At 34.6% G+C, this 26,500-nt stretch overlaps 1 protein-coding gene across 1 annotated transcript in view; it reads left to right on the top strand.

The window, feature by feature from the left end:
* The window catches only part of Ca-alpha1T (Ca[2+]-channel protein alpha[[1]] subunit T), a 183,117-nt gene that overhangs the window by 132,036 nt on the left and 24,581 nt on the right, over window positions 1-26,500 (top strand). The window contains exons 4-12 of the mRNA XM_089734129.1: window positions 6,047-6,156; window positions 6,882-7,015; window positions 9,972-10,069; window positions 16,033-16,204; window positions 18,422-18,698; window positions 18,775-18,867; window positions 19,373-19,605; window positions 23,107-23,221; window positions 26,341-26,433. Of these exons, the coding sequence (XP_089590255.1) occupies window positions 6,047-6,156; window positions 6,882-7,015; window positions 9,972-10,069; window positions 16,033-16,204; window positions 18,422-18,698; window positions 18,775-18,867; window positions 19,373-19,605; window positions 23,107-23,221; window positions 26,341-26,433 (1,325 nt within the window). The remainder of the gene's footprint in view (window positions 1-6,046; window positions 6,157-6,881; window positions 7,016-9,971; window positions 10,070-16,032; window positions 16,205-18,421; window positions 18,699-18,774; window positions 18,868-19,372; window positions 19,606-23,106; window positions 23,222-26,340; window positions 26,434-26,500) is intronic.

The raw sequence follows: 26,500 nt of genomic DNA, 5'->3' as shown, positions 1-26,500 counted from the left end.
TTTTACAATATTGAAATTCTACGTTTCCCGCAGATGGACTAACCACCAATCCGCATAAATACGTGAACTCGCTAAGCAGTGAAACAATTAACAAGCGCCGGATTTTATAATTAATTCTGGCCATAAATTAGAGAGATCGGATACAGTTTCGTGAAAGCGAAAAAATTGGCGGCGGATCCAGATTTAATGCATTTTAACTGAAAATTAAAAGAGTACGGATTGTATTATATTATTTATCAAACAAAAAAAACACGTGTGGCACTCGAGGACTGCCGCGGTAAAGCTATTGCATAGCATTTTTTATCAACTAATGCAATTATAATTAGACAATAATAATTTAATATTAAAACAATAATAAAATAACACCACGCTATATTTATAAACATTAACAAAAGCAAAAAATTAACTGTCCCCTTCAAACTCATAAGCTAGACCGCGCGAGAGAGAGATAGATGGGCAGTCTTGTCATGATGCGCATACAGTGCGACGTTACGCCGCGCGCTTATTAACAAACACTACACAAGCACAACCTATGAATGTGTTGAACGCGAACTACATGGTAGGCGGAGTGTGGGTGTTAGGTTTTATTTTCGTTAAGAAATTTCTTGATTCGGTCGCCGCGCTCAAAGCCCACAATAAAGGTATGCAATAACTTAAAAATATAATAGAAACAAATACATTTCAATAAAGTAAATGAAATATTTTATTCTGTAGTTTATATAAAATAAAAGAGTTACAAAAAAAAACGCTAAATATTAGAAAACAATGCATTGTCGCTGTTTCCAATATCTTCAGACTTAGAAAATAAATTGAGTCACACGCTACGATTGTCAGTCAGGCGTTAAAAGTACAAAATGCGATGCCTTCAGTGAACATTTTCCTACGGACACCAGGTAGGTACCGTAATCTAGCTTCCGGCTTGTTGTAATTAATGCACACGAGCCCCGACCACAAACGAGAAACACGTCTAGTAACAGTACACTACACGTTCTGCTATTTAAATCTTTCATTTTAAGTGAAACGTTCATGCTCACTTTTTAAATGAATTGAAGTTTAAAAAAAATGTGAGCCGTCACGGGACGCCTGGCAGATGTGAAACATCGACATTATTTTGTAAAAGTAATATGCAGAAAAGAACAGATTGTGATAGGAACTAAATATGTCATAATGATAAAATAAAATATTACGAAAAAATGATTTGTTTTCAAGTAGAACACAGGTTATGTGTACTGTAGTAAACAACACTGTATACACTACGGAGTATACACTATAGGTATCCGAGCTCAGTGTAGCGAGAGAGATGGCTTAACGCCGGATCGAGTGGGAGAGAATCGCACAGTCGATTGCGCATGGCGGCGCGTCGCCACTGCATGTGTCGCCACGGCATGCGTCGCCACGCCAGAAATCGGTTTTACGTGCGGCTATAGATGTTTCACATCAAAAAACTCCATCACAACGTCTAAAAGGTTTCCACGGTTAAATCATTTATTTATTTCACAACCAATTCGGACTAAATCGACCAACACCGGGCGTTCGAACATCATAACAGCTTTGTTCTTGTTTGTTGATTCGCGTTTCAAGTTTGCGAAAAGTCAATTATTCTTTACCGAGTCGCCACATTGTCTGCTGTTCAGGTAGCATTAAGCTGGCCATTTAAGAAATCTCATTACCCAAATAACGTAACTTTATTTAAAACTATTTTGCGCTTTAATCTTGCGTTTTGAAATATTATCATATTTGTTAATTGTGTTTGATATGTCTTTACTGATGGTAGGACGTCTTGCGCGTCTGCACGAGTAGGTACCACCACCCTGCCTGTTTCTGCCGTGAAGCAGTAATGCGTTTCGGTTCGAAGGTTAGGGCAGCCGTTGTACTGTAAAAACTAAGAGCTTAGAACTCATGTCTCAAGATGGGTGGCAGAATTTACATTGTAGATGTCTATGGGCTCCGGTAACCACTTAATACCAGGTGGGCTGTGAGCTCGTCCTAAGTAATACAAAAAAAAATCCTCGATGACATATGACTGACCGTCATGAAGAAAACTGTGAAGTATTTTAAAAGTAGTTTGAATTAAGTTAACGACTCGGGAAAACTGAAAAAATACTTTAACATAGCTTTGGTATAAAAATGGAATCCACAAATTTTGTGCAAGCACTAATGACGTAACACTACATGACAACACAAACAAATTCAGCCAGCTAAGTGTGATTATAATCAGAAGTGTGATTGTAATCAATTTTGTCTATCAGCTAGTTCTCTCGATCGCTCACACCGTCGTAATTAAAAATCTTTATTGTTACAATGAAGCATATTTTTGATACAGTTAAACTTCTTTATAGTTTCTTAGTTTATTTATCCAATAAAAAAATGATTTTCACTCGAACTTTTCACCCAAAAACATAATATGAGTATGTAGCGTGCCGTGGCCGCCATTTTTATTTAAAATATTCATCAAATTTATTCTCCGTCGGTTGTACAAGCACCGAAAATTCAACTTCTATTAAAAACGTTTGCCCCTCGATCTAAAACCCATCTGTTACAGTTTTTCTCGATGTTATTCAGTATCAGTCAAAAATATAAATTCAATTCATAATTTTTCCGCTCCTCTCATACAACACACGTTCATCACTTGTCATTGACGTTTATTTACAGATTACAGATGTGCGCTTTCGATCCTCCTTAAAAGCTGATTAACTGATAGAAAAGTATTTTTGGTCTGTTCTGTACTTCATGGAATTTAAAAAAAATTGTCAAACATTTTGAAAGACTTGGATTTCTATAATTAAAAAAAAGTTGTTTAAAATCCGCGCTAGTCAGATTTTCAGCATTTAATTTTGAGTATTTTATCACAATTGATAATGAATACATACCATTTATTCAAATATTATTTGATATGATTCTACTTTTTCATCATCATTCAAAGAAGCGTTACCCTTCATTTTAAATACAAAGAACAAAACTAACTGACCGCTAGCTAATTCTATGTTTCGTTAACTCGCAAACGAGATCAAATGAACAAGTCACATAACAAAGATCCAACCTCATACTGACCGCATCTGTACTATCTACTCAGTTAGTCTACCGAATTAACTGCGGAACAGCTTTATTTCACATTTTGAATGATGTCTAGGGTTGGCAACAAAGAGTTTCACATTTTAATAGCCGGCGAAGGAGTAATTAGTGGCCTTAACGCAACTAACACTCACGTCACTTTTGACAACGAAAAAAACATTTTATTCAATCAAAATAGCTTGCTATAAAACCGGCTACTATCATAATAAACCAGCACCCATCTGGACGTAACGCAGAGTAGGTACTTTCCTTATTTTGAAACTGTCATCGTGATTTGCCAATTTGCCAAGCTCACTACTGAGTTTCGTGGTTCGTAAAATATTCTGATTTAATGTTTTAATTTACTTGTGGTAGGATCTCTTGTGAATTCGCATGGGTAGGTACCACCACCCCGCCTATTTGTGCCGTGTAGCACTAATGCGTTTCGGTTTGAGGGGTGGAGCAGCCGTTCTAACAATATTGAAACCTTAGAACTCATCATATCTCAAGGTGGTTAGTATTTACGTTGTAGATGTCTATAGGTTCCAGTAACCACTTAGCACCAGGTGGACTGTGAGCTCGTCCACCCATCTAATCTATAAAAATAAAATAAAACACACACACATCACCACAAATAATTGTAAAGGAGTAACTTTAAAGTCAAAATCTGCAATATCTTCTTCTTCTTACTCGTTTCACTCTTCGTCATACTCTGGTAGAGTTGTCGTGGTCTTTATCTAGTATTAGGGGGTGGTCGTGAAGTGCAGATTTCATGTCTCTTGCCATGTCCTGCCATCTTTCGCTCTTCAAGACCATTCTCCTGTACTCATTTAAGAGATCTCCTACTGTATTCTTGATTTGGCCTCATGAAAGACCTTCCGCGGGGTGCTGTGTCATCCACCCTTCCTTAAACAAGAAAATATTCTATGGACTATCTGCATTATAAATACTATTAATTATCGCGTTCTTAATCGTACGATTTTTAGTTTTAATGAGCTACCAAAATATTTTGGTGCTAATAGAAGGATCATGATCACTGGTAGTCTAGTAAAAGTCCTTATCAAAAACCTAACTGTATCGAACTCCAACTGCGAATTGCGGTCTTGCCCATTATAGGTTGGCCCATCGGTAGACAGTCGCTTGGCTCTGCCCCTGGCATTGCTGAAGTCCATAGGCGACGGTAACCACTCACCGTCAGGTGGGCCGTATGCTCGTCTGCCTAGAAGGGCAATAAAAAAAAAAAAAAAAAAAGTGTTAAGTTACTAAAGTAATTTCGAATGCAATGATTGCGAAACTGCAACCTAAAATGTTTTTGGTACTTTTGTTTAAAAAAATTATTATCAACTAGCTGACCCGGCAGACTTCGTAGTGCCTCAGTCGATAAATAAAAGACCTAAACTTTTGTATAAAATAAACCTGAAACAAACAAAAAGAATCCGTCCGACCGGGGACACATCAAAGGAAAAACAAAATTGTTTGTTTTTATATAATTCCATCCTTTTTATATTTTTTCACCTTTTAAACCTTCTCTGGACTTCCACAAATAATTCAAGACCAAAATTAGCCAAATCGGTCCAGCCGTTCTCGAGTTTTAGCGAGACTAACGAACAGCAATTCATTTTTATATACCTAGTCAGGTCATAAATTCTGTCACATGTTTAATGTAAAATAATTGAAACAAGTTTATTCATTATGTAACCATTCATATACCAAAATGAACTTAACAAAACATAGATTCTTATGACACTAAAGTTTATTCAAAATGACCTCCGTGATTTTGAATACAGGCCTTCAATCTGCGCGGCCAGTCGTCTATCGCAGCACGAACGAGGTCCATGTCAATATCGGCGGCTGCCTTAATCAAGGATGTTTTGAGTGACTCCAAATTGGGATGAAGCTTTGAGCACGCCTTTTCCTGCAAGTGTTGTCATATCTTGTAATCTAACGGATTCAAATCTGGACTGGAGGAGGGCCAGTCTTCGTGCCGGATGAAGTCGATTTCACGCGCCACCAGCCAGTTTTGTGTGCTCTTCGCTCTATGAGCTGGCGCCGAATCTTGTTGGAATACCCAGTGCCTGTTATTGAACATGGTATGAGAAACAGGTTCCACAAGGTTCGTCAGGACTGTATTTTGATACACAACTGCATTCGTTTTTACACCTTTCTCACAAAAATGTACCTCTGTTAAGCCCCAATAAGAAACTCCCAACCATACCATGAGCGAGGATGGAAAATGACCTCGTTGGACACGCGGAATACGGTTGCTCGCTTCTTCACTACTGTGTGCGTACACCTTATCATTTTGTTTGTTGTAGCTCTCATCTACGGTAAAAAATTTTTCATCCGAAAAAAGAATTTCCCGATATTTTTTTCCCGCGTCCCGCTTCAACAAAGCGCGGCATCTCTTCAGTCTCAGGTCCATTAGACGAGCATTCAAACGATGTCCTGTTTTTCTTCGATATGCCCGAAGCCCTAAGTCTTCATTTAACACCCTTTTCACCGTGGTTCTGCTTAACCCCATCTGAAGGGCCAACAGTTTATGCTTACGTTTGGGATTTCTTTGAATTCGCGCCTTCACAGCTTTTATCACTGCTGGAGTCTTAACAGACCGAGAGCGACCACTTCTTGACCTGTCATCTACACTACAGTCTTCATTGTATCGTTTGATGGTACGATAAACGAATCTTTTGGTTATATTCAAATTTTTCAGTATGTTAAAAATTTGAATTGGCGCGTAACCGCAACGATGCAACGCAAAACTGCAACACGGTCTTCTTTAGGCATCCACTCCATATTTAAAAATGAGTAAAATTCTAAAAGTATATACATTTTTATTTTCATGAACAATTCGAAATTCGAATTCAATAAACTTTTTTGTGAGCCAGCATTCTAAAAGAAAAGTTTTTACTGTGTGACAATACTTATGACCTGACTATTTATATAGATAGATATAGATTAATTAACAAAAGATTTCCTTGACTAAAATAATTCACATGGTTCGAGAGAATATCGATGCTAGTTATCCTGCTGAACTGCGTGACCCTTGGGATGTACCAGCCTTGTGTCGACGATCAATGCGTCACGAACAGATGTAAAATATTACAGGTGAGAAATTTACAACAATTTCAATATGTTTTTTGGTTGTATGCTGCTACCTCATTCTCTACCTATACCATTACCACAAACCACAATGAGCAAATTTCGCAATGTTTCCGAAGCTGGATAATATAATTTTGTTCCAATTTCGTTTATAACTCGAACGGAAAACCTATTACAACCCATTCAAACCAATTATATCTGAATCTCAACAATGCATTATAATTTTTTAATTAATAATGTAATATAATACTTACGTTAAAACATTTAATAATTATAACAACCATAAAATATTACGAAAACTTATCTGGTTGGTTTGATTTTTATTTATTCTTTTTAAAAATAGAAATATGTGTGTAAATTCGAATTTGAATTTTAATACGTAATACGTAGGCGTATTCTGTCATAGTTCTTAAATTATGTGTTGTTTTAAATATAGCGAATATAGCAACTAGCAAACCTGGCAGACGTTGTCCTGTAAAAATTTATTCAAGTCGATCCAGCCGTTTAGTTGTAATATAGATAAATAACCTAGATACCGACTGCAGCGCCATATGCCGGCCGGACTGATTTGTGAATCTAAACCATTCAGGGTGCCACCCAAACGCATACAAAAAATCATTCAAATCGGTCCAGCCGCTTAGAAGGAGTTCAGTAACAAATACACTCACCGAAGAAATATATACATAAATAATATGTTCATTTCGGAAAGTAAACATTGTTCGTGTTCGCAGGTATTCGACGATATAATTTTCGCGTTTTTCACACTGGAGATGACAATCAAGATGGTCGCGATGGGCGTGTACGGACACAGCACGTATCTCGCCGACTCCTGGAATCGACTCGACTGTTTTATAGTAATGGCAGGGTAAGTTTTATCACCTTGTAAACTGTGGATTTTATACGGATAGTATCTATCCGACTGAGGATCAAGATACGTACGTGCGACCCCGATTCCGTGCCACTAGTATTTCCCACTTTTATAGCGTTAAATGAGCGGACGAGCTCTGAATCCACCTAGTTCCAAGCGCTTACTAGAGTTCAGTGAGATGCGATTGTCGTCATAGAAACATGTCATATGTAAGTAGTATTAATTTGGTAATTTACCTACTCTGCCTCACTTTACCTTTTAGACCAGAACTCACGAAACATTTCTGCAGTGAAATGGTAATGCGTTTCGGTTTGAAGGACTGCAGCAGCCGTTGTAACTGTACTGAGACCTTAGAACTCATATCTCACGGTTGGTGGCGGAATTTAAGTTGTAGATTGTTGTCTTTGGGCTCCAGTAACTACTTAACACCAGGTGGGCTGTGAGCTCGTCCACACATCTAAGCAATAAAAGTATATAAAAAAAAACTCCTCGCAACTTCCATCGTAATTGTGGTAAGGTCATCTTAATTTCCAATTTCACTCTCCCACTAATTCTCCTATCTTGTATAATACGGGAATAGCGTGTGCGTGAACCAACAATTTTCCATGTAATGAAAATGACAAAGCGAAGTTCTTAAACCGATCGGGTGTCTTTGTCGGTACCGAACAACCCAAATAGTGCTATTCAGAACTTGTAATAATGTTGAAGCTTATCTTGTAACGATTCAGGTTTTTGGAAGGTCTCTACTATTTCTATAATAGCTATTACGCTACTACCATACTATACCGGTACTACCAGCAATCTCGCATGCGGCGTAATGGGTAGTGCAGTCGTCATTTTAATGCATGTAGGGACTTCCACCTAATATCCCTAGATTAGTGGCATCTACGCTAATTGAAAATAACATTAATAATTAATGCTATAATTTTATAAGCATGTATTATCGCAATATTGCTAAACTAGGAAAAATCACACATTTGGCCCCAAAATGGGATTCCCCATACTTTAGGAACCCAGGACTGGTACGTATGTATATTTATTCATATACATTGTAATATCATACCTATATAACTAACTATATATATTGAATGAATGTATATTATGATTTATTTTAATGAACTTCAAATACAAAATTGGAGCAATCGCAAGAGTTTCAATTGAGATAAACTTCGATTTCAATTCGAGCTAAGCTAACTCTCGAGTGAGCTGTGAAGGACCGTTTCCAACTAATATCAACATTAACTGACGATAACTTAAATCGTTTCAAAGTTTCATGCTCTGAGATCTTTCCATCAAATATAAATGAATAATTTAAATTATTTTTCAAGCGCTAATTACTACAACCTTTATGACTGATTAACATTTCAATCATATTGTTACGCGCTGGGTTACGGGATAAATAAATGTTCCACCAAAATACATCTTAAAACTGTATTTATCACTTAGGGCACAGAACACTTTAAAATTCTCAGTTCGATTCTTCCGCTTGGCTTCAGGTTATCCGTTCGCTGTTTCGCTTCGAGTAGTTCCGATTACTAGCTGACTGCGTGCCATCTCTGCAACGTTTTTATAGTCGAGACGAAATCCCTAGAACCGTCGAAAACATTCCTCACCAGTCGAGTACATTCGATGTGTGTTGCCGCTATCTGACAATAGATGGCGTTGTACTCTCCGAGCGTTCTAGATGCTACTTGATCCTTCGATATTCGTTTGGCTATTCGGTGATAGATGGCGTTACTCAAACCGGCGTAACAATATCTTATTTTACCATAGCATATTTCATACAGTTTAATAACATATTCGTAATGGACGTTTACAATTTAACAATGGCTTACGAAGTAATAGCAAAATTTGCCTACTAATATGATGCAAGCTACGCTGCATGAGTTAAATCATTTTCAATCCTTTCGGTGTTGAAAATTTCTAATCGATGCATTTCAAATACTGTATGTTATATTTATTCGAACTGAAGAAGTATCTCTTCTTATTGGTATCTCATGACTGAAGCTACATTGCAGTTGTTAATGAGCTTCTCCGTGATAGTAACTATTGAACTTCTTCTGAGTGACTTCAGTCTTCAGACTGTGTTGATTGGCATCACAAACAACTTCCGCACCTCAGAGAGAACGTGTTATTCTAACTTCTGTTACTCACAATTAAAAACCATTTTTATGCTTTAATTTTATTGTTTACTGTTTCCCTTTTATATTTTCCGACGTTTTAAATACTAAACACGACCATAGATACAGCTAAATGACAGGGAAAGCTGTATAGCTTTAACATAGTACATAATATCAAGTATCTCTACATAATTAGATAATAGATAGTAAATGGCATAAAATCGTCGTCACCATGACTGTTTGAAATAATGTGTGATGTGATAGCTCACCAAACTTGGCACGTAGTTGACGGTGATAAGTACAACTAGGCGTAGTTTACAACATGAAGATCCAATTTCGATAAATTGGTTGTATCCAAATCTCACTATGTTTATGCACTCTTACCTAGTATGTGCGCCCTTGTCTCAATGCAGCTAGGGATTCTCGTTTGTGAAGAACCAGCCGAACTTGCCACTGTTGTAAGAGACACAAAAAACATGCGAGAATAACTTCGAAGGACCAAAAAAGATGTTGGGATCCAAGGGGAAGTTTGTAGAGTTCCAAAAGAGTATGTTGTTTAAGCACATTTATTATGTAGATAAGTACAAATGGTAGCGTGTTAACGAGTACGTGTTGCTAAGTGCACTGCTATATAAGAATGTAATAAAATAATTTGACACCACAATTACGACGCACAGCGCGTCAACGTATTGAGATAGGTGTGTACAAACCGTACAGTCATTTAAAAGGCACAAAAAATGTTGAAACGCTTCTGAAATCTTATATCCCTACATAATGATAATTGACATTATATTAGTAATGAAAATTGATCACGATATTACATTGTCCACCAGAGCATTGGAGTACGCACTGAACGTGGAGAACATAAACTTATCAGCGATCAGGACTATAAGGGTGCTCCGACCATTAAGAGCCATCAACAGGATACCAAGTAAGTTTCAAATAACGTATAATGGCTTTTATATAAATCTATATTAGTACGTGAAGCAATAACTTTGTACCCCTTTTTACGAAAATCGCGCGGATGAAGAAGTATGAAATTTCCCACAGTAATAGAAAATATAAAAATGAAACCCGCAAAATTATAATTTGCGTAATTACTGGTGGTAGGACCTCTTGTGAGTCCGCGCGGGTGGGTACCACCACCCTGCCTATTTCTGCCGTGAAGCAGTAATGCGTTTCGGTTTGAAGGGTGGGGCAGCCGTTGTAACTAAACTTGAGACCTTAGAACTTATATCTCAAGGTGGGTGGCGCATTTACGTTGTGGATGTCTATGGGCTCCAGTAACTACTTAACATCAGGTGGGCTGTGAGCTAGTCCACCCATCTAAGTAATAAAAAAAAACGAGAAGAAGTGCAGAACACTTTTTTTTTAAATTACATATGCATTTAAAATACATTAAATCAATAAAGAAAACACATTATTAACACATTATACACACACTCTCTTTGTTTATTGTCAAACTTTTGTTACTGCTTAAAATCTGTAATTAAATTTAGAATAGGTTAATATTGTTTATCTTTAATATGATTTGTCTATAGTTAGTCTGGGGAAATTTGTGACTATAGAAGTGTAATTAATAGTATTTGACAGTAGAACCATAATAATGTTCAAACTTATAATTTCAATTAATTACAGTCGAATTTCGACTACTGCCACTAGTCTAGGTAAATTGAAAATCGGAAACGCGTTCATTGACAAATGTAAGCACTCATTTAATCATATAGATTGACATGTGTTTGAAAAAGTTTGAAGATTCCATATAATAATCGTCAATAGCCCGATCAGAATTTACGAATATGCGACTCAGGCTACCTTCACAAATGTACACAAACAATTGAAATATAAGAAACAATTATTACATAAATAAAACAATACAGACTTCGATGTCACGTCTCAAGATAGGCGACGTTAAGCTATATGCGTCGACGTTATTGGTATTGTCGTAATTGGCACTTATAAAAAAAAGATAAATGATTTTTGAGGTACTTCCGAATCACCTAGGAGACTGAAACTTATTTCTATCGATTTAGCTTACTGTCAATTTTGACCATATTTTTTTTTGTATTATAATGACAATTTGATTATGCAAATATTATAATTTTAATGTTTGAAAATCCTTTCTCATTGCTTTTTTTTGCATACATTTACGTCAACAGATTAAGTTTTGTTGGTTTATTTTTCGTTCATAAACATACTTGTGTATATTTTATTTGGTTATATAATCATTACATAATACATACACAAAAAAAATACATCAAAAGGAACTACGTTCCAATCGGGTGTTTATGACACGCCTCTATTTTTTTTTATTTAACTTTTTTTGTCCTTTGTTGATGCACAAAACAAATAACAACCATAGATATTATAAGTTTAAATATTTAATATAACAATCTGGATTGCAATTCAAAACAGGTGCATACAGAAAAATTATAACAACTGTACAAATGCCTAAATACCTTGTGTATATATAACTTAATTGAAAATAAAACTTAGATTAGGTAATAAGGTAATTAATAAGGTAACTTATCGCGGCTCCGACGATGAGAACAATCAAGATGTTTTACTATAAATGTGTTAAGTTACTATCTCAGAACAAGAAGAATCGAGCATTTCCTAAAGCTCACTAAATAAACACATGAAAAAACACAAGGTCCGAACTGAGAACCTCTTCTTCAAGTTGGTTAAAAACTAAGTAACGAAGTGCTTTGTAAAGCTGTTATTAAAGGCTCCTAACTGCTAAACCACGGTAAAGAAAAGCTCTTAAGACGAGAACCCTTTGGTTAAAGGCCACCGCTTCCGCGCCAACGACCTCAATAGATGTAGTTAAATTAATGTCCTTTGAGCTTTATAAGGACACGAGAAGTTTGTGCGATGAAAGAAAATTTATATTTACTTTTAGTAGTTAGCTGATACAAATATACTTTTTAGATCTTATTTTAAGTCGCAAGCAATATAGTTCCGTTAAAGGAAAAGTTGTTGCAGCTTCATAAGCTTTACAAATTATTTGTACATTAATTAGAAATTAAAAAATACGCAAGTTATAGATAGCTTTTTCATTCATTATTTAAACTAATAGACAGGTACATATTATACTTCTTTGATGCAAAACTAGATGTTTTTCTAAACACTAGAAAAAAGATACTAAAACAATTTTTGTAAGAGCCATTTTATGAACTGGATAATGTATCAAAATATCTTTTAGCCTTAAACTTAGAGCGCAAGATCATAAAATTTCGTCCACCTCAGAGAATTTTCAACATTTGTACATAAAACTAACCTACCTTAACTAATTTATACTTATGTTATCTACTAAAATAAATATTTAAATGTAAGAATACTTCAAACGGACGAACGAATAGAACAAAAACGCTTAAATAGCAAACTGATCTAACTATGGACTTCATCTTTTTTTATCCTGTTGATACTTTGATCAGGTTATAAGAAAGATTTCATAAAATTATTGTATTGTTAGCGGTCCTTGATGCGTGTTCAAATTTTCAAATTAATATGACGTCTTGAAGCCGGTAAAATTGAACTTCAAAGATTCCGTTATGTACAAACCAATATACAGTAATAACAAGCAATAAAAGCGTGTTAATGAACATGTGTTTTTCAAATAATTTGCAACAACGAAATACTCTAAACTATGAGTGTTATCACTCATCTATATATATAAAAACGAAACCCGTTTTCCGTTGTCACGACATAACGTGAAAACGGCTTGACCGATTTGGCTTATTTTTTTTTTTGTAGTTTTCTAATACTCTGTACAAGGTTCTTACGGAAACAAATATTAAGAAAATCTCTCAGAAATATTAAAAAAGATACATTTAATTTTGCATATTTATTTGTGAACTATTCCACGCGGACGAAGTCGTGGGCAAAAGCTAGTAATTTATAAATTACCTTATATAAAATTTACATTTAAATTTCAATTGATTCAATAACAAGCCTCGAAATTAATAACATCTCACGAGCACCAGCAGATATTGATTTTCAATTCAATATCAAGGTCTTCAGGTGGTTATAATCTTCGTAAATACAATAACACAAATCAAGCCCGGAGGTCATTACCCGTTTCGATCCAAAAAATGTAACGAACCACTTCCCGTTCAGATATCAAACATTTCAACTCACAATGTTCCACACGACTGCCGAGTCAGATCTTTAACTCATTACTATTGTAGCACAAGTCACACGGCGTAAAAGCGAGTTCAGAGCACAAAAGAAATCCATACAGTCGGTTCCACTTAGAGAAATTAACCATGAGCTGGATTCAAGAGTGGTATGGGCAACGATCGATACCTAGCAACAAGTGAACTCGCAGTCCCCTTTACAACCAGCCACTCCTACTAAACTTAACTCACGTCGAGCGTAGCACTTGAATAGGCTATTTTAAATCGAATCTGAAAAGCGATCTGATAGTTTTTGATGAAGATCCATTAATAATAAAAATTTTAAAAATACATCCATTAGTGAAAATAAACACGTACATTACTTGTTAAGTGTAATGACAATAAATTTTAATAAATTTAATAAATAATAAAAAATAGTGTAAATCCTTATAAGTGTGTATCCTTAAAAGCACACCACGCTTTTTTACAATAAATGATTTTCTTACACTATTTGTAATTCAAATTTATTAAAAATTATTTTCAATTTTTTAGTTGGATTTTCTATAAAAGCATATTTTGCTAGTTTTTTTAAACTATTATTTATTTTTCATTTTTTAGTTGAATTTAAATTTTTCCAATATTTTTTTTATTTTTTTTAGATATTGTATTGTCATCGGTCCTTAATAAGTATACCAAATTTCGAGCTAATCCGACGTTTTGAAGGGGGTCAAAATCATGTTCAAAATGTCCGTTACAAAGATCGTCTGAAGCTAATAAAAGCGTATTAAAAATAATGCGTAAATAATTACACGATATTAGAATAATACGAAGCTTAAATAACTGTTATTGTTACCGTCAAACAAATACCGCAACAAAGCCATAAACTTGCTAAGCCCCGAAGCCAATTCGTGAAACTTTATCTAAATACACAATGCCATGAAATCTGAAGCATTGAAATTCAATAATTCAAAGGAACGTTCGCGAATACCAAACAGCGCCGAGCATTCCAACAAAAGACGGGCGTACTAAAGTTTCAAACTGAAGTCTGAAGGAAGCATCTGGGACAATGCGATGCAACTAGTATAAATTATATCGTAGCTCTCTCGCGGTTAGACATATCATCACTGGTAATTTATTCTCTTCGCATACAATTTATTGCTCTCTTGTGCCTTCTTAGACGATTATCTTGGAACGAAAATATGATTTGCAATCCTATTAGGACATTGTTTTCTGTTCGGTCTCATTATCTATATATTAATACGTGAAGCAAAAACTTTGTTTTACGAAAATTGTGCGGACGGAGGAGTATGAAATTTCCCGCACTTATAGAGAATATATAGAAGGAGTGCAGAAAGCTAATATTTTTTTAAATTATGCATTAATAATACATTAAATCAATAATAAAAACATTACACACACTACCATTTAAACACACACACGCGTGCATACTATTTGTTTATTGTTAAACTTTTCTTATTGCTTATAGTCTGTGGTCAAATTGAGAATAGTTTAAATATTGTTTGTCTTTGTTAATATTTGTCCAAAGTGTAGTCTTGGCGAAATCTGTGATTATAGAAGTATAATAATAATAGTATCTTAATAATGTACAAACTTATAATTTCAATTAATTATAGTCGAATTTCGACTACCTGGGGACCACTAGTTCAATGTAAATTCCTTTAAGCTTTTAAGTTATTTCAACAACTTCATTTACTTGATAAACGTGTAAATTATATTAAAAGTAAATACGCTCTAAAGTCAAATATTAAGTACAATATGTTTCGATATCCCTAAACCATTTGTTAATTTTGGATCAAATTAAATATACAATATTATGAATAATCTGATTAATTAGATTCAATGGCAGACACAAAATTGGTTTTCGCTTTGCCAATAAACGGTAAAACAGATTTTCGCATATTCAACAGATTGAAACTAATTAGAGTCGATTGAAAACAACAATATCAAATTTATGATCATTATCAGAATCTTATCATATTAAAATTTATATTATGTTACCACTCGGTTTTTGATTAAAAAATGTACGAAATATATCCCGTAGACAGGGATATATCCCGTAGGTATAGAAGTGTTTGAGTAATTTTAAAATTAGTGGTGCTATTTTCACAGATTCGATACTCTGTGGAAATTGGTTAACCGAAATTTACTTAAGATCATCTTAACATAATAGAGAGAGCTTTATTTGACTTGTGCAATGATCACGCTTTCTCGGTTTATTGCTGGAAGAATCATAGGAACAGCCTGGTAAAAGAAAAGTCGTACTTAAATTCCTTGGAGTTTTCCGAAAGGCTCCTCTTACAGAAGTCTTGTACTTGAAGCAGACCAATGTCTTCTATTTTGTAATTAGTTCACTTTGAAACACCAATATTAATATTCTATAGTTTCAATCAGTAACGTCTTAGGTCATTATCAAATACTTATTATAATAATCATATGAAACAGCTTTCTAAAGCAGGCGCATATGCGGAAACAACTATACGCTTCTTTTTTTAATAAAAGGAGAAAAACAACATAGGTGTCGCATTATTTAAAAAAATGTAATTAATTCACAACAATAAAATATTTACAAATGTTTGTATCATTTTAGGCTCTTATAAAATAAACAAATTACCTACTAATAGACTTTATATTCATATAATTCTAAAGCTTAAGATTTTAATTGAAGTCTTAATGCAATTATACATATTTCACGACTAAATGATTCAATTACACTAATTCGTGTCCAATTATTCAAAGATGAAATTTTATTCAACAGGCATGCGGATTCTGGTAATGCTGCTCCTTGACACACTTCCGATGCTCGGGAATGTTCTATTGCTCTGTTTCTTCGTATTTTTTATATTCGGAATAGTCGGTGTCCAGCTGTGGGAAGGAATATTAAGGCAGCGCTGTGAACTCGTTTTACCGACCAACGTACTCAGACCTAAGTAAGTATTTTATTTGAACACCCAATATTAATTCTTAGGCACAGTATGTATTTTCATTACATCGTGTGTATTTAGTGAAAATAAAGCTAGCCTTTTATTAGCAATATATGAATTTAGCATCGTTTTCGAAATATAACACGATTGAAATAACTTACAAGGAACTATTAATACATACTTTTATAGTTTTTAAAGCAATATACGAAAAATATTTAATAATTATTTTGCTTGATGTACCGAAAAGAGGTCGTCTTAGAAGCACGTCCCATCGCTAATGTTGACTGCATGCAATATTTAACGCTTACTCGTACATCCCTACGAGCCCATCCATGGCTATTCTTTACATCATTTAATATCAACATTCATCGTTGCATAAAGTTCTGCACAGTTACTAAACTTTACCGAACGTGCATGTTGAGATAATCAACTCACAATCAATTTACAATCGACACACGTAAATATTGCATTCCGTCAATACTCACAATGTACCAAAATCGTAATGACACACTCATATATATACCTGTATACATAATGTACAGACAATTAACAATGTCGTAAACAGTAAATGGATTTTCGTGTCTAAAACTATTGCTATATTTGAATGGTTCTAACATAATAATTTTAGCATCAAATTAGGATAACAGAGACGTTCATCGTAGTTAACCAGAATTACCTTGATACGAAACTCAAACTTTACCATTAAATAATACATTCAATATAAAAAAATATTGAAATATGTTTTCGTTTTATCGCGACCGGATTCGTTCATGATTGATTAAATTATTTGATAGTTAAGTAATAAAATTAGGTACATAACGCAAATCACGGCTTCCTTCATTTGTGTTCCAGAGACCTGTCCGAATGGTACAGAGTGCGCGTCAGAGTGAACTCGTAAGAAATTTGCGAACAGAATTCAATGTGTTTCTATTATCGATATTGCGATCTGTTGTAACGTGTACCTTCACACATCTGCCGTCCAGATGTGCTACTATATCTGCTTCATTTTCGCGAATTGGCAGTTTTATAAAAATAATGTGTTTACCTTTAACAAATTAAACAGCTTCATTGTGAAAAAATAAACGAAACTAACCATATTTATGAACTGCCAATTTGTTTCGATACGTTATTATCGGTAGTTTCTTCAACTTCCTCTGTAAATGATTTATGAAAATGTACAGCTGTCCCTCTTGAAGTTATTAGTTTCAAAGCCATAGAAACAAAATTAAATATCGAGTTATCTTTTGGTCGAGAAGTTTCAGAGATGATCCTACTCTCGTGAACTGTACCATTCATTACCGAACAATCTAATGGACATTCACACACACTAAATTATCCACATAATACTTTGTAGGTTCACAGAACATAGACAAATTAATCTGACTAACATTCATACTCCCATTGAGAATTCACATCACATTTCGTTAAGCGATTGCATTTGTATCTTAAAAAAAGCTTCTTGAAACGTGTTTTATATTGATGTTGGAGACCACAATAAAAACCTTTATGAGTGTCATGAAGAGTACGAGTCCCGAAATGACCGGGTGTCCCAAACGACGTGAGTTAGGGTCGGCGTGTCCGTGTTCCGAAGCATGTGGACCCTATCGTAAACGATAACGGCACAAAGACCACTGACGTTAATCTCTCCGATCCACCTCTCAGTTTCTCTAAGCCACCTTTATTAGCGCTACCATTATCATTAATTGAAATAGCCAATATAGTCTTTATACCTACCTGACAACTTCTAACGTTTCTTCGCATGCTATTTACATTTTCTCTAGTATTCGCATGTGTTTTACTCTAGTTTGTTGAAAACGTTTTCTTCAAAACGTAAACAGTGAGCCACAGGTTTTAAAAATGTAAGCATTATTTTTAACACGACCGCTTTCGCACCTAGAATACCTATATAGATTAGTGTTTTCACTCATACAATTATATGTGTCTGTATGTAGATTTGATGTTGTGTTACAAGTAAATCTAATAATAGCATTAAACGCCCGGAAAAAAAAAACATGATTGTTTACAACCAAAGAGTCTGTCTTTACAACGAATACAACGGACGGCAACAGTTCATTAGTATTCACCCTTTTGAATAAAACATCATCCCTTTTGCTTCTCATTAGCGAGCTCATTTATCATTAACTCGAATTCGTCTCGCGCCCGCCTATAAGAACGACATTTTTTATTTTATATACAGATGTAAATTTTAGAATTGCATTCCAGCATTTCGTTTTACTACGAGTTCTCTAAAGAGCTGGATTACATTTGCACGACACCAGAGGATAGCGGAATGCACCAGTGCGGAGACTTTCCTCCCTACAGATACGGACCTTTAGTATGTAATGAGACGGCCAAGCCTTTCTCATATAATAGACCTTCTAACGCTTCCTGTGTAAACTGGAATCAGTATTACACTAATTGTACTCAAAGAGGAGCCAATCCATTCCAAGGGACTATTTCCTTTGATAACATCGGACTTGCGTGGGTCGCTATTTTCTTGGTAAGTTTCCCTAACATACCTATTCAGTTTGTACTTGTGTCGTACGTAAAATTGTTAAGTAATTTATTAATTACAGGTCATTTCTTTGGAAGGTTGGACAGATATAATGTATTACGTACAAGACGCTCACAGTTTTTGGGATTGGATTTATTTCGTGCTCCTCATCGTGGTACGTTTTTCATCAATTTCAAAATTCAATAGACAAAATGGACACGTAATGTTACGTGACCCATGCCTGATGGAGGTGTACATCGCTGGTAGCATACAAATAACGTTATTTGTATATGTAGGGTGTAGACGTCTCATATCTTCGATGCTTCAGGCAGATACTTTTTACCTGAAGTGGTATGACATTACTACTAGTATTTTTGCCGTGAAATAATGCATTTCGGTTTGAAGAGTGACACAGCTGTCCTATCATAAAACAATGAATTAGAAATTATACACCCATTATTAAGTAATAAAAAAAGAAAACTATTTAAAAAAAAATTGTTGCTGAATTTTGTAAAAATTCAATACATGAAATTTTCTAAATATTATACAACAATAAATCAGATTTTCCGTACTAAACCCGTGACATACAGCATTATATTAATAATAATAAAGTATTGAAACACACATGAAATATCAGTGGAAATTTTATGTCACTTGAACGTTCGCAATTTGATTGCCAGATCGGGTCATTCTTTATGATCAACCTTTGCCTGGTCGTGATCGCGACACAGTTCAGTGAAACAAAGAAACGTGAAATGGAACGTATGAGAGCTGAACGAGCACGGTTCACATCGTCCTCGACCCTCGCTTCGTCTACCAACAACAGCGAACCGGCCACTTGTTACGCGGAAATCGTGAAATACGTTGCGCATCTGTGGAGGCGATTCAAAAGACGAATGATGAAAAAAATAAGGTATGTAATATATAAAACTCTTTGAGTAATAATAACATACGTATTTCGAAAAAGGAATGTCTATGCCCTTTGAGATAACAATTTAAGCTTTAAGAACTGAAAATTAATTGATTTAAGAAAACTCCATTTAAAACCAACTTATTAACAGTATTAGACTTTAGAATAAACAGATCATAAGGACGTCGTTATTAAAATTTTACAAATCCTATTAAACCTGAATACTGTTGTTGGAAATTCTTATATAACAACATATATCTTCCCTATATATTCATAGCCTTTCAGAGGATCGCTCGCAAACAAAAACAATACATATTAAAATATCTCGTTTGTATTATTTCATAACACAAACACCCGGATTCATTAAGTAGGTACATTATCAATGTGCCGAAATTCCAACGAGGAGCCGCAAACTCAGAGTTTCAAATTAAATATCATATTTCTACATGTTAATGATCAACATTATTTTATATTGAATTTTTAGAGGTTATATTTGTAAGTGAATACTTCTTAATCTAATACTCGCGCTAGGACATGCTTTGAAGCGAATTATTTCAGTACCAAGCAAAGATGTGTTTCACTTTAATGGGAGTGAGTATGGAAGATGTGACCACATGTCTCAACGATATTGGCGACATTCGCGTAGTGATTTCTGTGGACCCCTATAACCATTTAACACCAAGCACACCAAATGACATGTCAATCGAGACCAAGAAACCAAAGTTGTATTTATTTTTTATGTAATGATTTTACAAAGTCAGATTTTCCGTTCTGTAATAATTAACATAAGCTTCGAAAACATTATTTTTCTGTAGGTATAATGTACACAAAATAATAAAAATAAAAAAATAGGAAGGTGCAGTAATTTATATGATAATTCAATTTTCTATTGATTTATCTATGTTGGCGAACTAAGAACTTTGGTATAGTTTTGATTCAATCTTTTCAAAGGCTATCCATGCCATTTATACATTAGTACAATAATAAGAATCTGTTACCAACCTTAGGCAATCACAAACACGGTTCGAGTTACGTGCATACTATGCATGATGAAAAAGTATTTACGATTATTTTTTACTGGTGGTAGGACCTCTTGGGAGTCCGCACGGGTAGGTACCACCGCCCTGCCTATTTCCCACCGTGAAGCAGTAATGCGTTTCGGTTCGAAGGGTGGGGTAGCCGTTGTAACTATACTGAGATCTTAGAACTTATATCTCGAGGTGGGTGGCGCATTTACGTTGTACATGTCTATGGGCTCCAGTAACCACTTAACACCAGGTGGGCTGTAAGCTCGTCCATCCATCTAAGCAATAAAAAAAAAAGATTAGCTCGCATTTATTAATTGTACGTTTTTCTAGTGGTGCTATAAGATTCTAGATTTAAAAACAAAAAAAAACTGGTATTCACAGTATAAGCTAAAGAAATAAAAGTAATGTCTCTGAAACGTGTATAATTTATTTATTTATTATTTATTTATTTATTTATTTATTTATGTACACACAGAAAAGAAGACATAATACAGAGTAATAGGAAAATTATGTACAAAGGCACTGCTTATTTCTTTAAGAAATCTCTTCCAGCATACCTGCGAGAGGATAATGAGAATAATAATAAAAAGTGATAAGTGTGTGTAGAACAAATAACACATAACTAAAATAACAAATACAACATGAGAATTATAGTAATGCACATACACATACCAAATATTGTTCAACTTGAATACAAAATATTATAAGTAACACAGTAACACTCGTAGGTATATACGTAGGTTTTAATTCATCGTACATCTTTTAGTCAGTGAAAATAAAGTTGAAATATTCTGTTATGTAAATAAAATATACTTACATTAGCACGCTCTACATGAAAAAGAATATGTTTTAAATAAATGTACAAATCGTAGATCATTTTACTTTGTGGGAACAGTATCGTCGAAATTGCTTTATTTCAAATTTCAAAAGAAATCAATTGACCTAAATGCTGCCTTTTGTTGAGCTCGACTTTTTTCTTGACATTCAAGGACTCGAATTACGCTTTCCATCTTCGAGTTTTTTACATATTATTCACAAAGACATTATGTAAAACGCTAAGCTCATCAAGCTTTTCGTGAAGCTTAACAAACGTAAGGTACATTAATAATAATTCATAATAGGAGTATATTGTGGGTTCCGGATAAAATTATAAAATGATTTTATGTGTGTCGAAAATTCTTACAGTCCAAATTGACGGGTCAAAAACACTGTTCTTTCACTGACGTACTATTAATTTCGCTACACCACTATTCACAATGCAACCGGTCCGTAATGAAGTAGAACCTTACCGGATTTTTTTTTTTTTTTTTTTTTTTTTTTTTATTGCTTAGATGGGTGGACGAGCTCACAGCCCATCTGGTGTTAAGTGGTTACTGGAGCCCATAGACATCCACAACGTAAATGCCGCCACCCACCTTGAGATATAAGTTCTAAGATCTCAGTACAGTCACAACGGCTGCCCCACCCTTCAAACCGAAACGCATTACTGCTTCACGGCAGAAATAGGCAGGGTGGTGGTACCCACCCGCGCGGACTCACAAGAGGTCCTACCACCAGTAATTACGCAAATTATAATTTTGCGGGTTTCATTTTTATTACACGATGTTATTCCTTCACCGTGGAAGTCAGTCGTGAACATTTGTTGAGTACGTATTTCATTAGAAAAATTGGTACCCGCCTGCGGGATTCGAACACCGGTGCATCGCTTCAACACGAATGCACCGGACGTCTTATCCGTTAGGCCACGACGACTATTGCAATATATATTTTCCCTATATTTTCCCATCTGAGTTTCCTTTATCACGATCCTTTTTGTAATGCTTCGATTCCGCTCATATATTTTCTACTATAAGGTACTTTAGCTAGCTTATTAAGTAAAAAAAAAAGTGCGAAAACGTACAAGTGCTTCCTTAATTTTCCGGAAATTTTGAACGATTGCATTAAAATGAAATTGCATTAAAATGATTGAACGACGAATTAAAAGAGATCAGTTTTAAAACACATCACTCCATTCTAAAACGCTATCTACCTATCGCTTCCGCGTTGTTTCTCGAGCTCTATTACAAACGAATACCTCTTTAAAATAGATTTCAAACGATTTCTCAGTAGTGGACAGTGGTTACAAACAGGTATGTCGCTGGCATTCTGAGATTCAGGAGTAAGGGTTTTTTTTTATATATATTCAGGGAGAAAGTATTACTGGTGGCCCGGAGTCCTTTAGGAGTAACGGTGACCACTTACACTTATTTTGAACAACGTAATAACTATAATATCTATACTACTCCTACTATCTAATATTAAAAAAATATTCTAATATTTAAAAAAAAAGACATGCCCGCTGAGTTTCTTGCCAGCTCTTCTCAGGACGGAGGCTAGTTTTTGTGAATTGGCGGTAGTTCTTTTTGACGTTCAACAAGTATGTACTTTCATTTATGTTGAATAAAAAATTTTTGATTGATTTATTGATTGACTGTAGGGTATATCGATATCAACGCGCTCAGCTCCGATGGAGAACAAGTCGGGAGACGCTACAATTGCCATCGAACAAAACAAGACAGCATCACCCTTGCTGTCCACGAGTGCATCCACAGGTGAGTTCAATGAACTTAACTATACCACCTTTACTAGTGGTAAGACCTCTTGTAAATCCGCACGGGTACCACCACCCTGCCTATTTCTGCCAAAACCACCCCGGTAACCACTTAACACCAGGTGAGCTGTGAGCTCGTCCACCCATCTACGCATTTTTTTTGTCGTAACTGATTGTCGTAAACGAGACCATAGCCCAAAAAGCGTGAAGCGATAATCTAAACACACATTAAAGTCCACAACCTACCCTCAAAAATGAAGTCGAAGACTCAACTATGTTGTAGAACGGCTGTCGTCCCACATGGATACATATGTATTAGGATGGAGGCACATTTCTCAATCATTCTCACTAATTTCAAGAATATCATTTCTCGATATTACAAATTTACGTTTTACCCGAAACCTAAGTTCTAGTCGACAATCTGTAGCAAATCATCTGTCAAGAGCTTAAATTGAGTGATTAAATCGAGATTAAATTTAGAATTCAATCATTTTAAAAGCCATTCCGGTTTACCAATGGTAACGACTTAGGAACAAATATCATTATGGTAAATTATCACGAAATTTTTATAATAATTTATAATAAATAAAAAGATTCTGTAAAGTCCGGTTCCAGTTTGGGTTGGGGCACAAACAAATTCTATTATTGAATGATTTTATCACTATGTAAACTGCATTATTTCTAAATGACCCGAAACAAACAAACTAATTCGACTTTGTATTTGTGTATTGGCGTATGCGTATTAAATTTTTGTTTTAAAGCCTGATCGCTATGTTACATACATATATATAAAAACTAAGAATTATAGAAACATAAATTGAATTCGAATATTAATGTTTTTTTCTTGTTTAAACTCTACTTGTGATACTCTTGATAATCATATTAGATTGCGGCTAGATTGTACAGTTTTCTCGAGATTAATGTAAACAATAATACCAAAATACCAGTATCCTAAGAAATTTACAATAAAACCTTATAATTCGTTCCGCTCTGAAGTACCTTTACAGGCTATTGCCAGAATTTGATTTAATAATTCGATCACCAATTTATTGGGATACTAGGCTAGCCTTCTTCGATAAATTTCAACAGTATACTTTAATTCATTTATACCCGTGCTCATCTGTAAGGCTTCGTGGATTTAAAATAATATACACAAAGGGAATTTTAAATAATTATCGCAACCGAGTAATTGTCGAACCACCATTTGACCTCAAAGTTCGTTATTTTATTAAAAGGGACGAATGTATTTCTAAAGACTCGTTGATAAAGTATTCACGGAGGGCTCAGAAGCCAGTTCCCTGTTCCCGTATTGTATCGTAGCTACAGAGTTAATGACGTAACAGCGTTCTTGTTTTTTTAAAGGCTTTTGTTGAAATTGGCAACTTTTTCGTGCGTTTTCGACGTCTAATTGCGATTTTTGTTGTTGATTTCATTTATTTTGAACAATGGTTCCGAAAACAAAGGCCTTTTAATCGTACATAATATTAATTGTGTTGTGAAAACACGAATTTCAATTTCAATAAAAATAAATAATAAGAATAAATACCTTCACGGTTACTCATCAGTTCATAATAAATACTAACCAATTTAACATTTAAAATGATAAAAAATAATCTTTAGATCGACCACGAGTGAGTACTCGTAATAATAAGCGCATACAGAATTATTTACATTTCAAATGTCAAAATCAGAAGGATGTTTGAATCGACTTTTATGGATTATTATTATATCAATAACATCCAATGTCGACGTAAACGTGCTTCTACAAGCTTCGCCCGCTCCATCAAATAACATCGGCGTAAAAACGTGCTTGTTGCAATGTGTATTCTTTCTGATACACTAGAATTATTAAACATGAAAAAAAAACAACAATTTCATTTAACTTCGCTTTGTTTTTTTTATGTTGGCTATCATGCTTTTATAAATGGCCACCAGTAACTGCTTCACATAGCTAGTCGTTGGCCATTTTTATTGCTGTATGTACAGCATGTGGGCTCGCAGCTCATGCTAATAATCATGTTAATAATCATAACCTAAGCATTCTGTAAGTACCACCAGTGATCCACCTAAATTCTCTTCTGCGCCAACTAAACAATTTATTCTGTAATATAGACCAGAAACCGCAATTGTCAATGCAAATTTTCCCATTGCCTTATTAATAAACACGCTACATACAACTAACAGAAAAAATATAAACATATTGGGATTCCGAGATCCACAAGCTGCGTGTTAAATAAAGATACGTGATGGGAAAATTATTACTTTGTATGTTTCACTTTACTGTGTACATACAATAGAGACTTTCGTAGCCAATATTGTAGCTTCGTAGCAGTCGTCTGAGAATAATCTCGGCTGCTTTCTCGTAGCGATTTCACTTGGATGTCGTAAAACTAAATGAGCCGCATAATTTTGTTTTTCATGTTAAATAAATATTCATTTTTATGTAATAAATTTGTTGTAACTTTATACTATTGTAATAATATAATTAGAATACATATTAGTTATAAAAATTATGTAGATATTTCCTACGGGTTAAGATTTCTGGTTTTTTAGGATTAATGCTATGAAATTTTAAAAAAATGTTTACGAATTTTCTGTCATCGACCAAAATATTTATTACCTTTTTAAAATAAGGTAAGAAAGCACAATGTACTCATTGGATTTTGTGTAATTTTACGGCACTTGTTATATGACCACAAAGTAGAATAGCTAAGTAAAATTCCTATTATGAATAAAAAAACGTAAAAGTAATAGGTTGGAGGAAAAGTCTTTTCGAATTATAGTATGCATGAACTTGTAATAAAATCTCTTTGGCTATTAAACTATTTGTATCTGGCTGGTTTTGGTATCATTAAAAGTTTAAATTTTAAAGAAGATAATTCCAAATTCAAATTAGGAAAATGTGTGATTTTTATTTATTTTTCGTACTGTCAAGATGAGTGAATCTAATGAAGAAATTCGATACATTTTAAAAGTTTACTACAAAAAAGGTAAAAATGCAACGCAAGCCGCGAAAAAAAATGCGAATAATCTTTTTCCTCAACCTATTATTAAGCATAATGTAAACTAGACGATATATCCTATGCAGCATGTTTATATATAATTATAATGTTATGACAGGGTAACGGTAAGGGTGTTGAAGAGGGTGGCGAGGAGCCCCTGAGTCGACCCAGCCTGTTGCGCGTCCCTTCACTATCCGCAGCCGATCTTGAGGTAAAACACACCCACCCTAATAAAATAACGGCTATCTCTAAGTTATAACACGCTCAGTCAATGTTTG

The sequence above is a fragment of the Bombyx mandarina genome, chromosome 17, assembly GCF_030267445.1.
Source record: "Bombyx mandarina strain Sakado chromosome 17, ASM3026744v2".
Taxonomy (NCBI): Eukaryota; Metazoa; Arthropoda; class Insecta; order Lepidoptera; family Bombycidae; genus Bombyx; species Bombyx mandarina.
Note: the sequence above shows the minus strand (reverse complement) of the source record. Positions and strands in the feature narration are given on the sequence as shown.